Source organism: Adiantum capillus-veneris, chromosome 26 (assembly GCF_014529385.1).
Source record: "Adiantum capillus-veneris isolate H3 chromosome 26, ASM1452938v2, whole genome shotgun sequence".
Lineage (NCBI taxonomy): Eukaryota > Viridiplantae > Streptophyta > Polypodiopsida > Polypodiales > Pteridaceae > Adiantum > Adiantum capillus-veneris.
This window is the reverse complement of record NC_140956.1, coordinates 128,663,691-128,677,125: the sequence shown is the minus strand read 5'-3', so window position 1 is coordinate 128,677,125 and position 13,435 is coordinate 128,663,691. Positions and strand designations below refer to the sequence as shown.

At 42.7% G+C, this 13,435-nt stretch overlaps 1 protein-coding gene across 1 annotated transcript; it reads left to right on the top strand.

The window, feature by feature from the left end:
- Nucleotides 1–11,471: 11,471 nt before the first annotated feature.
- LOC147424189 (uncharacterized) lies at nt 11,472–13,166 on the top strand. The gene is made up of 3 exons (XM_086501555.1): nt 11,472–11,706; nt 12,497–12,546; nt 12,651–13,166. Exons 1-3 carry the CDS (start codon nt 11,472–11,474, stop codon nt 13,164–13,166), a joined length of 801 nt encoding a protein of 266 aa, XP_086357681.1.
- The last annotated feature ends 269 nt before the right edge of the window (nt 13,167–13,435 follow it).

Sequence of the window (13,435 nt, the reverse complement as noted above, 5' to 3'; positions counted from 1 at the left end):
GGCAAAACAACATATGAAGGATCAATGGGACTCACTGAGGGAGTCTCCATTTGTGATAGGGTTGGTTGTTTGGCCTTTCCCATACCCAAGAATCTCATAGAACTCATTGAAGGAATGTTAATTCCTTGGTATTTCCTCCCTAATTGGATGACACCATGGATGAAATCACAGATTATCCGTTGATGTTTCTCTAAATTTGTGGCCCCAAATGTGGATTGTACCACCTCTAACCACCCCACACGGTATCTGCAGCGTGTGTACATGTCGGTCAGCGTCTCAACTTGTAGGGCATACTTTCAATTAAGTTGTGTGAGAATTATCCCCTCTAAGCTTGGCGTGCTAGAGGTTCCCCTTGAAGTGGAAGGATTATGGCTCCTCATCACCTGACCCTCCATGACTGCTATCTTGGGAGCACTCGATTTCTCGGCTGGCATGGTTATGTCATAGGGGTCTTTGCTTCCATGGATTGACTTTGTTCTATCATTCATAAGTTATCAATTATCCTCTCCCTCGTTGCTTGCATATATCGTTCAATCTCTTGCAATTCGGCAAGACTCCTACCATCGAGAACCACAGGGGGTGATGGCTCAATAGGGTCGTTAATGAATGGAGTAGGTAGCATGTCAACATGGGCACTCTTAGGGAGTACAAGGTCTACAGGAGAATTGAAAGGCGAATCTACCTCCCCATTGCCCTTGTTCACTTCAAGGCTCTGAACGGTCGGGTGGCTCAACTAAAGGTCTCTTTTATGTCGCTAAACCTGTGCCTTGGGGCAAAGGAATGCATGTCTTGACTTAAACTTTTAGGGTTTTGTGTAGGATATCCCTCCATGATGTCCTAGTCAAAGGAAGAGTCACTAGATGTGATATGAGGGTCTTGAGTTGCACTACCTTGGGTTCCAACCAAAGGTCCAAAACCTAACGTGGGTGGATAATGGGTTCTCATGCAATTCAAAGCACTCTTTAACGGACCGAACTCTATCACTCCTCTAGAGCGCAAATACATGTGAGGCGCGTATCCCAAAAGTGTTGATTGATGAGTACTCTAAGAGGTCTCTCCACTAGAGATTTTGGTCATTTTACTTGGTTTTGTTTGTTTGTTTGTTTGTGTTTTTACCTCTTGTTTATGTGCGTGAGATGGAATAATTCCTATGATAGCTCAAATCAAGCGTATCATTCAAAGGAAGTTGGTGTGCTTTACAAAACACAATTTGGCTACCAAAAACTCTCATGGCCCCCAAAATAGTCAAATTCTAGTTGGGCGTGTAGGCAAAGAAGGGGAAAGTCCAAGGAAGCTAGTGGAAGGAAAGGGTGAAACCTAAATCCACATGCTTCCTTTCGAGCTCTAGACTTGAGGTATATATATAGTATGAGGTACTCTATTCTTTCACTTGAAAGGAAGCTATGGAGGTCTCCTCTTCCTATATATATATATATATATATCAAAGACTGGGGCCGGGGCTAATGGGGCCTTTCTTTTTCAAACGCTCAAGGGCTAGCCATGGTCATTTTTTTTTTTCAATTCAAAAACTGTCTCGAAAGGAAGCTATGGAGGTCTCCTCTTCCTATATATATATATATATATATATATATATATATCAAAGACTGGGGCCGGGGCTAATGGGGCCTTTCTTTTTCAAACGCTCAAGGGCTAGCCATGGTCATTTTTTTTTTCAATTCAAAAACTGTCTCGGCATTTTAGCTTTTTTTTTTTTTTTTCCCTTTTTCTTTTTTTGTTTTGTTCTTTGATTCAAAGATTGCTAAAAATTGTGGAATTTCAAATTTTCAAAATTACAAAAATGCAAATTGACACAAATGCAATAGAAATTCAAATTTTCATAAATACAATACTTAGGCACATAGATCTAAACGAAAAATAGTTTTGACAAAAAATTTAAAAGGACAGATCCAATTTCAGTAGATTTACTTCGAGATCTGCAAAAACAACCACACACACACACACACACTCTTCCATACGTTGGTATAGCCAAAGTGTGTCAACCGCAAAAGATGGCATGGGCTGCTATGTGTAGGCTAGTAGAAGCATGGCAAAGGGCTGGAGCAGCTATAAAGGTCATGGGCTGACAGGTAGCAGTGGAGATGTATGGCTGATGCGGTTTACATGCCAAGGACGTCTCCAAGAGGAGCTAATTCGAGGAACAAGGGAAGAAAGTGCGAGGTGTAGTCTTTGGATCTAGAAATGTAGAGCGGAGCAGGTTCAGATGTCTCAACAAACAGAGCTAGAGAGCCCAAGATATTGAGGTTTAAAGGTGTGGTGCATTGCATATTATTGTCGGGTTAGGGCAGATGGGGATAGGTAGCACAAGTGAATGGCAGTGTAGAGGCGCGTAGTGCTCAATTTATAGAGCCTACCTATCTTTTTAGATTGAAAATCAGAGCTACAAATTGCAGTTTATGGCCCGTTGAAGTTTTAGCGAGGGCTAGGTTGCTACCCACCTGACCACATGGGGAGTCGTCCCATGTCGCATTTTTTGGGTTTCAACAAGGTTCGAGAGAGTGCTATGTAGTGTATGGAGCTACCAAGACTTGACGGCTTGGCAAACACAGCCCGGAGCAGGAAGTTACAGGAGTCAAAAAGTTGGGTGCATTTGCTCGGAATTGATTGCAGATGCAATTTGGCATTTTTACGGCCTCGGTTCGGGGGCTTGGGGAATCTTGAAGTGTAGGTAGAGCCGGGGGGTTTCAACTCGACATAATGAAATTTTGGCCCGGCTTTGCGGCTTGGAGGTCCGACATGGAAATACTACAGAGGAGCATGAGGAAGAAGGTATCATATATATTTTTTCGAGAGTTTTATGGAGCTTTGGAAGACATCCCAAAAGGGGGAGGCTGGGAGGTACCTTGTGGCACTGAAAAGTGCCCATATGCGCAATCCCGTGCCAATCAAGTGGGGTATAAGAGCTACAACATGGAGCCCATTAAGGAGAGATAAGGAGAGAGAGCTCCCTGGTGCGTGAGGCTATGGCGGCCCGCTCGGGGCGCTGCACAGGGCGGCGATTTTGGCGGCGCGACAATGGCCGGCGGAGGCCGGTCAGATGGCAGGTGCTAGCATGGCATCGCACATTTGCTTCAAGTAAGATTCACACACGCCAACAAAATTTGAAGGCAAAGGGTGCCAGGAGCGATGTCGCTATTGCTCTTTTAGGGGAGGATCCAGCGGTGGTGCCAGTGGAGCAAGAAAAAGAGAAGGAGAGAAGTTCCGAAGCCACTCAAAGGGCCTATCCCACCACAAGCCAACCAAGTGAAAGAGAGAAATAAGTTGTTCAAGGGTGCTCCCAAAGGGCAGATGCAAAAGAGAACGGGTGGCCAAATTGGATAGAGAGGTGTACCATGCAAGAGTTACCAAAAAAATCAAATGTGACAAGTGGTAGCAATGCAAGAAAATTCTAAATGAAGCTAAAGTTCATTGCACAATTAGGATAGCTCCTTTTTTTGTTTTTTAGCCTTAGCCAAGCCCTATAAAAGGGAATAGAAGTGAATATTTATGGGCTTTTTTGCTAGAGAGAGTTGTTGAAGCATGTGTATTGGAAGCTTGCCATTGGAGCGGTAGATTGGGCTGTAATATTTCCTTATGAAATACTACTAGGACTTTGCCCCTCTTTTTTGCGTTGCTTCTCCCCATTCCCCTCCTTTTCTCTAGCTCTTTGTGTGCTTGTCAATGCTTGCGGGAGGGTATACCTGCAGCACTGTGGAGCTTGTTACAAAGAGAGCAAACTCGGGGTGTTTAGTGGGCCAGAAAGGGTGAGTTGAGCGGTGTAGGTGCATTGTTGTTGAGTGGTGTTTTTGTAGGGTAGGATATTGTTGTTTTGTGTGCAAAGGCGGGTGTATTAGTGAAAATTAGCCAGTTTGAAGGTGTTATTTGAGACACTAGGGGTGTTGTGGATACCCTGAGCTGTAGGGAGGCTTTGTGTTGTGTGCTGGGTGTGTTCCCCTTTCCATCTTCTGGTGCCCCACTAAGGAAAAAATTATTGCTCGTTGGTTTTTATCAAAGAAAGTTATTTCCATAGAGGAGAGATGGAAGCGCATAGTTACGGATCACTTTTCACCGAAAATGAAGATCCGGAGGAGTGGATGGCTGATTTCGTGTTGTATATGTTATTACTGCATATGCCAAATGAAGATAGCAAGATGCAAACGATCCGGTACTGATGCAAGGAAGGGCAAAGACATGGTTCTATGCCTTGGAAGGAGAGCCAAGTCTTATGTGACCGACGCTGTGGGCCCGTTTTCTGCATGATTTCATAAAGAGGTATCTCCTGTCGATCTGGACGCAAAGTTGAAGAATTTGAAGGAGGATGTGAACAAGGAGTTTGGTGTTTTCCTCGACCGTTTTGAGGAGTGCGGGAGGGACTTTAAAGTGGCCATGCAATTGGCTAATGGTGGTCAGTACTTTAAATTTGGAAAAACTTATAGCTTGTTTCCACCCCAAAAGTTCGTGAAAAGGTGGATTTCAAGGGCCCAAAGAATTACAACGGGGCTGTTTCTATCGCACAGTCAAAGAGTCAAAAAATTAAAAACAAGATTGAGCAAGGTGTGTTGGGATAGTGGTGGTTCCCAATCTGACCTCAAGTCCAAGAGGAGAAGTTCAAGTGGAGAATAAGCCTAATCGAGGGGTAGCAACCGTTCCTCAACAATGGATACATATAGTTCAATATTTGTCTCAGAAAATGTAAGAGTTGCGTTTAAGTGTTACTGACAGAGGCCAACCAAGGAGAGGAAGACGCGGAGCTAGGCAATTGCATGGCAGATGTTACAATTGTGGAGAGGAGGGCCACTATGGTCCAGATTTCCCTCACCCTCCAAGAAAAAGGAGCGGTATGTATCCTCTGTTTGGTGAAGGCAGGGGTCAGGCGCAGTTCAATGGTCAAAGGGAGTAGCAAGCAATCAAAAACCAAGTACAGGCGACTCCATCAGGTAATGATGAAGTGCAAAGGGTTAATATTATTGGTGTTGACAGGCAGAAGGTTGATATTATGGCTAACAAAAGATCAAGAGGCAAAAGAGAGATTGAGACGGAACGTGAAACTAGATCAAAGAAAGGAAAAGAGAAGGTGAACGAAGGTAGAGAGCAGCCAGAGTCAAGCAAGAGAAGTAAAAGATGAAGAATTACACAGAAGGATTTTCAATTGGGACACGGTAATCCAGAATACGATCTGGTAAGAGAGGTCCAAAATCAAAAAGCTAACATCCCTTTTGGGTAGCTGCTTGCAATAAACTCTAAATTAAGGAGGAAGTGGTCAACCAGTGTCAATATGAGGCTCGCTCGAGTAGGAGGAGATGTGCATGCATTACAGAATTTAGCCTTGATGGTGGGGAGTCCAACCGATGTGCTTCTAGTGGTAGTTGATGGTGGTGCCCACGTCTGTGTGATCATAGAGTCTGCTATGAGGGATATTGGTATTAAAGTTTTTTTCAGGTCCAATGTGCAAATAAGAATGGCTAACCATGCCAAAGCTCAGTGTTTAGGAGTGGCACAGAATGTGAAGGTAAAGGTCATGGGAATTGAATGCTTAATTGATTTTTTTGTCATGAACGCACGATAAAATGATTATCCAATTGTATTGGGGAGGCCATGGTTGTTAGCAATTGGGGCCAAGCAAGATTGGGAGAAGGGGGTATTTACCTTGCCGAATCGAGAAAATGGAGGGCCAATCGTGTTGGATCTAAAGACCAGCGAAAGCTGCTTTCATCCATCAGCTGGGGGTGATAACAAGGATTCTAGCACCAGTTACGAATATGAAACCGAGTTGACTTATGTTGAAGGGTCCACCAGTGTCGAAGAGGAAGAGAGGGATGAAGACCTATCGAAGCTGGATACAGACTTGTTCGGAGTCACCATAGATTCTGCCAGTCCAAGTAAAGGTATGCAAGCTCCTGTCTGTAGTCTTAAGATTAAAGAGGTGTACATCCTATCCCGACTTATTTGTGACGGAGAATAAAGATTTGAGAGGAGCTAAAGGAGTGGAGCATCGGATACTACTTAAAGACGGATGCAAGCCACAAGCACAGAAGCTAAGGAGGTTGGGGGATATTCAAAAGGAGGATCTATGGTAGGAGATCAACAAGTTTCTTGAGGAAGGTATTATATATCCAGTAAACCAGTCTGAGTTGTTTTCTTCTGTTGTCATCACTCCAAAAAAAAAAGGAAAATGATGGGTATGTGTAGACTATAAGCCCTTGAATGCTACCACCAAGCGAAATCACTATCCTCTGCCATTTCAGGATGAGATTCTAAACCAGGTTGCCGGGCATGAACATTATTCTTTCATGGATGGTTTTTCAAGGTATTTTCAGATTGGTATTGCTTTGAAGGATCAGCTAAAGACTACCTTCATCTCTCCATGGGGCTCTTTGCCTACCACAGGATGCCTTTTGGATTGGTGAATGCGTATGTTACATTTCAAGACCGGATGAACAAGGTGTTTGGGCCATACTTGGATAAATTCATCAGAGTTTTTATGGATGATATTGATTGTTATAGTTCCAGGGCGGAACATTTCTCCAAGCTGATGTTGTGATTTCAAAGGCTAGATGAAGAAGGAGGGTTTTTAAACACAAAGAAGTGCAAATTGGCTCAACCGAGGGCTCAAGTGTTGGGTCATGTGGTATCACAGAATGGAATAGAAGCACATCCAGAGAAGGTGAAGGAATTGGTTCTCATGGAGCCTTCCACTAGTGCGACAGGGTTGGCATCGTTTGTGCATATGTAACATTTAATGGCCTAAAATCTTATGTGTAGCGGAAATTAGCATGAATATAGTGGGCATTTCATTAGAATAGATTCCTAATGAGAATTACAAGAGTGCTTGGGTGGAGAGAGCAACAAAAAGCATAACACCTAGTTAGATAGCATCGACAATACTTTCAAAAGAGAGAGAGCAATTAAGCTATTGACAACAGTTGAGGACCGGATTTGCATGGAGCCGGTCCCCCCTCCAAAAGGCTTTGTATTATGGTTTCTCCCATCAAGAGAGACATTGTACAATACAATTCTTTGTGTTCCTTCAAGACTAGCTAGTGCAATGAAGATGGAAGCTTCATACACCAAGCAAAACACTTAATCAAACACAACTTGAATTATCCCCGTTCTCAGACCCAAGACCTCACACACCTTCGAAGATGGTGAGAGCTAGCAGGGTATGAGAGTAGATTGAGAGGAAAAAGAAGTATCTTACGAGAAAGATGTACATCTCCTCACATAATCACTCATATTAGCATAGCTTAGCTTAGTAATTAGCTTGGTAGAGAAGATGAGCATGCATTGAAGCTTGGCTCTTGGTTGGATTTGCATCCACATGCCAAGAGAGTGTTGATGTAGGCTTCTATCTCACAAGCTTGGAGTAGGTGATGAGCTCTCCATTAAAGCTTGGGAGGAGATAGAGTATTCTTCCTTCACACATGGTCAAGTGTGAGTGTGTGTGTGTCAATGCCAAGCAAAAATCAGCCCCCCCTCTCTCTTGGGCGAGCCCTAGCTGCTAAATAGGTCTGGCTTTTGCCTCATTGGACCTCCCCAGGTCAAGCCAATAGGAATTAAGCAGCATAAGTGATAGCCTTCTGACATGTGTCCCCCTTTCCCTTTTTGTGAGAGTTTCAGGTAATTAAATAATTAAACTAAACTCTCATTGGACCCCTTTGCCTCCTGGCCAATAGGAATCAGGCAAGCCATGGGGCTCCTGAATGCTCATTGGACCCCTTGGGAGACTGCCCAATAGTCTTCTAGGAGACTTAATTCTCATTGGTTTCTTTTATTAAATGTTTTTAAATTAATTAAACTAGATTTACTCTAGCTTAATTCTCATTGGTCCACTTCAAGGGTCTTCCAATAGGAATTGGGCACACCTTGTGGGCATCTGGCCTAGGGAGCTGACATGTGTCCCTCATTCCCTTTGTGTAAAGGGAGCCTGTGTGTGTGTGTGTGGCTTTCTCTCTCATCCCCTAGCTTTGGGGCTCGCCCCCTCCCATGTAGGGATGTGCAAAGACTTTTTAGGGCACACACTAAGCATCCAATTTTCCCTAGGGTTGACCTTTGGACACAACCTTTGAATTTTGGAACCTTAGCATTTTGGAAGTCTTAATGGGCTGAACCTTAGGGTCTTTTTGGCCCATTGTTTCACATGGCTCTTTTGCAGATGGCCCCCCCTTTGGTTTCCTATTTTCCCTTCTGTGGATCCCTACTGTGGCCGGTCTGCTAGCTTAACCAATTTTCTAGCTTTTTCTCTTTTGGCACTTCCCCACATTAAATGATCAGTTTAATATGAGAAAATCATTTAGGAGGATTAGATATTGATTATTATGACATTACCTCTCTCTTGAAATCATAGTCGTCCTCGACTATGGTGTAGAGAAGATAAAGCATATGCATGAGTCCTTTTCTTAGCGCGTAGAGGATCCCTATGTTACCCTACGACATCATTCCATAATGGATGACTAGTGGCTGCCGCAAGCATGTCTGCACATTAGTCCTATCAGTCTTCCATAGTAGAGTGACAAGCTCTACTTGGTGTTTGGGAGACGTCGTCTCTGCAAACTTGATCTAAGCATGCATACTACTTCATTTTTGTGCACAAATAAAGAAAAAGAGAGTCTTATAAGACAAAAATTTTTGTTCATTTTTAACATTTTGTACATTTGCTTACTCTTGGGAAGCATTGTAAGCATTGTAAGCATTGACAAGGTTTAGGTTATCCTTTAATTGTATGCCTTGCATCCATCTAGCATCTTCAAAAGGATAATTCTTAAACTTAATAAGATATCGTCGGATAGTCTTACCGCCTCTTAATACCTTGTCTTCATGTCGGAGAATGGACTCGGGCTGCAGCACCTCCTCGTGGTCCTCGATCTCCGGTGGATCTTCAATAGTTGGTTCTTGAGGTGGCTCTCCTTTGTAAGGCTTTAATAGGCTCACATGAAAAGCATTGTGTATGAGCCAATGATTGGGCAACTTAAGTTGATAGGCCATCTCATTGATTGGCCTAAGAATCTGGAAGGGACCATAATACCTTTTTGCTAGTTTAGCATAGTACTTTTGGTGGCCCGTAGGATTCTTGCCCGTCGTGTGCCTTAATCGAGCCTTGGGAAACTTTAACAAGACCCAATCGTTTTCTTTAAAGGCTTGGGCTCTTCTGTGCTTGTCAGCAGCAGCCTTTTGCCTTTGCTGTGAGATAGAGATAGCATCCTTAATCTTTTGGAAAGATTGTTGTAGGTCTCGGCTATACTCATCTGCAGCGAAGATCTTCCCATGTACCTTAAGTAGCAAGGGACTTTTTGATCTTCCCTCAATTACCTCGAAAGGTGCTTTTCCTGTGGAAGTATGTACAGTGTTATTGTAAGCATACTCTACTAAGGGTAAGTACTTCTCCCATTGGGATCTTTGATCTACTTCCGTTACATAGGCTTTTAGTAGATCAAGAATGGTTAGGTTAGCTATTTCACTTTGGCCATCAGTTTGTGGATGATAGGCCGAAGAGAAGTTTAGCCTTGTTCCTAAATTCTCAAAGAGACCCTTCCAGAAATTATTGGTCATTCTAGGATCTCTATCCGACACTATGGACATTGGCAAGCCATGGTACTTGAAAATTTGTGAAATGAAGAGGGTTGCCATTTGATGGGCTTTGATAGTCTTTTTGACAGGTATAAAATGAGCTTGTTTACTGAACCTGTCTACTATCGTCCATATTCCCGTATTCCCATGGATAGACTTAGGCAATCCAAAGATAAAATCCATGGATATGCTCTCCCACGGTGAATTAGGGATTGGCAAGGGTTGAAGCAATCCAAGTTGCTTCCCTCTATCAAATTTTGTCTTTTGACATACCACACATTTGGAAACATACTCGTGTATGTTCACTTTCATGGTAGGCCAATAGAAATATGTTTCAATTCCCTTTAGGGTAGACTGAATCCCTCTATGCCCCGCATATGGGGGAGCATGAGATTCATACATTACTTTCTCACGTAGTGAGTTAGTAACGCATAGTCTATTGCCATAGAGAAGATAAACATCTTGTAAAGTAAATGGTTCTTCTTTCTTCCCTAATGCAAGGGCTGAAATCACATCTCTAAAATTGGGATCAATAGCATACTCATCTATCATTGAAGATAGATCATTGTGAGTTGCTATGGAAACCGCATTCACTCTCGGTCGTCTTGAGAGTGCATCGGCTACTTGATTATGCTTGCCAGCAATGTGAGCAATATGAAAATGAAATTGCGAAAGGAAATTTGCCCACCTCATTTGTTTGTCGGAAAGCTTGGTCTGCGTCATGAAGTACTTAAGACTTTGGTGATCCGTTCGCAGAATGAAAGGAGTCCCCAATAAATAGTGCTTCCATGAGTCTAAGGCATGTAGAACTGCAAGGAGTTCTTTTTCGTATATGCCTAGAGCTTGCTCAACAGGGTCGAGCCTTTGACTCTCATAGCCTATGGCGTGCCCTTCTTGGAGCAGAACAGCCCCAAGGCAATCACCACAAGCATCACATTGGACCTCAAATGGTTTTGAGAGATCCGGTAGTGTAAGCACAGGTTGAGAGATAAGCTTTTCTTTAAGCTTTTCGAAAGCATTGTTCTCTTTAGCAGACCACGTATACCTAACATTTTTCTTTGTTAGGTCATGTAATGGTCCCGCAATTTGTGAGAACTTTTCTATGAAGCGTCTATAGTATGCACACATACCTATAAAGCTTCTTAGTTCATGAAGATTCCTTGGTTTAGGCCATCCTTTTATTACCTCTAACTTGGATGGATCCATTTGGATTCCATCTTGAGAGATAATGTGACCCAAATATTGAATCTCTTGCAAGAAAAATTCACTTTTCTTTCGATTAACATAAAGTTTATTCTCTCTTAAAACTTGAAATATTACCTGGAGGTGTTGCTTGTGTTCCTCCAATGAATTAGAGTAGATGATAATATCATCAAAGAACACTCCAGTGAAGGTTCGATGAGGCCTGAACAGCTTCTCCATAAAGCGGTTAAATGTGGCTGGTGCATTAGTCAAGCCAAAAGGCATGACAATGTATTCGTAAAGACCAAATGTAGTACGAAATGCGGTCTTTACAATGTCTTGATCAACTATCCTTATTTGATGATAGTACGAAATGTAGCAGTGTTTCTACAGAAGGTGGGAAGAAGTTATAAGCCTATTTACTTCAAAATCCGGGTAATTAGTCCAGGAGAGACTACTTATATGGAAGCGGAACAGTGCATGATGACTTTAATCATTGCCTGCAAGAATTTCAAAGTGTATTTGATCATTCGTAAAGTTTATGTGTTGACGGCTAACATCTTTTGCCTGATGTGGTGCTACACTTCAAGCCAGGGAAGCGAATCATGAAATGGGTGATAGAGCTTCAGGAGTTTGAGTTGAAGTTCAAAGTAGATCACACAAGTCCATCTCATTTGGCGGATATCCTAGTCAACAAAAAGGTCAAATTATTGATTTATCCAAGGGTAATGCGAGCAGAGGACAAAGAGGAGCCAACCTTGGCAGGGGCCTTCACTATGTGGTTTGATGGTGCTTACATAAGGGTAACACAAAACGCAGGTGGAGGTGTGGTCATTCAAGACCCGCACGACACAGTCATTTTTTCCAAAGCTTATGACTTGGAAGAGGTGCATACCAACAATGAGGCGGAGTATTTTACTATACATCTGGGTCTAAGGAGTGTATTGAATTTGGCATATCAAGGTTAGTACTGAAAGGTGATGCTCTGTTGGTTATCAAACAACTTTTGGGCCAATGGCAGGTAAAGAGGGATTCTCTAAAGAATTTTTTTTTCTCCATAAAGAAGCTGTTGAAGTTTTTTGAAGAGGTGCAGCTCAAACATGTGATAAGGGAAAAAAACCAAGAAGCAGATTAGCTGGCTAGCAGTCGTGTTTAGACTCATGTGTCGAGTTTTATGTGACACCGGCTACTTATGCAGGTAGAGAGACTTTAAAAGACGTTGATGATTTCTTAAGTTCACGTCAATGTTCTGAAGGGCTTTCCAAGCTACAAAAGAGGAGAATCGTTCAAAGAGCTCAAAAGTTCACTCTGGTAGGAGAAGATCTTATGATGCACGATTGAGATGGAGTGCTACGTGAAATCCTTTACAAGGAGGAGATTGGAATGGTATTGGAGTAGTGCCATGAAGAGAGCAGACATCAAGGTAAGGATCAGGTCTTGTTTTGTATTTTAAGAAGTGGGTTTTGGTGGCCTTCTATTGTGTGAGATGTGCACTATCGGTGCAAGATGTGCCATCAGTGCCAAGTAATGGGTGAAAGATGACTAGTAGCCAAGTAGCAGGGGTTATCATAGCACATGACGCTTTTGAAAAGTGGGGTTTGGATGCTATTGGTACATTTACCATGTCAGCCAACGGTAAAAAATATGTTGTGGTTGCCATAAACTACCTCCCCAGGTGGGTTGAGGCTAAAGTGATAAAAGAGGTAAATGCACATACTATTGCTCAATTTTTTTTTTATTGCATATGCCATAGTTTTGGAGTACCTTGGGTGCTTATATCTGATCGAGGACAAGGGTTCAGAAGTAAGTTGGTGCATGCCCTAGTAGGAAAGTTGGGAATTCAAAATCTATTTGCATCTCCATACCATCCACAGTGCAATGGTTTGGTGGAAAGTGCCAATGGACAGATAGTCAAGATGCTTACTAAGTACATCTACCAGCAGGTTGAAGAGTGGGAATTTAACCTTGGCAAATGTTTGTGGGCTTACAAGGTGGCTACCAAGTTTACTCCTTATGAGTTGGTCTATGGCAAGGAGGCAGTATTACCCATACATGTGCAATTAGGGGTGCTCAAAGGTTTGTGGTGGATTGATAAAGCTCATCAAGATGTTTTGCAGGATAAGATTACAAATCTTGAAACTTTGAAGATGGATCGTGAGGTGGCAGTAGATTTCTATGTGAAGCAGCGAGAGAAAAGAGTAGCAAAGTTCAACCAACATTTACCAGAAAAGCTGATTGAGAAGGGAGATCTAGTGGTGAAGTATGAGAGCTCTCTTGACGTTACCTTTCAAAAGAAGTGGAAAGGGCCTTACAAGGTCCATCAAGCTTTTCCCAATGGCACCTACGCTGTGACGAGGATGGATGGTCGTTTTCTCAAGAACAAGGTTAATGGTGTGTGTCTCAAGCTCTATTTTGAAAGGTAGTTGGTGCCAGCACTGCATCCAGTTCTAATGGAGGGGGTTGGGAAGACAACCTATGCAGGATTCTCATATGCTAGAAATAAAACTATGTACATATAGTTGAGTTTTTTTTGGATTTTCTCATAGTGTTCTCCATGTTTGTAGTTTATAGTGGAATAAAGCTCTTTTATAGTTGAGCATAAATGTTCAACTAGCGGGTGGGCAATGATGGTACAGCCAAAGTGTGTCGACCATAGAAGATGGCATGGGCTAGCAGAAGCATGGTAAAGGGT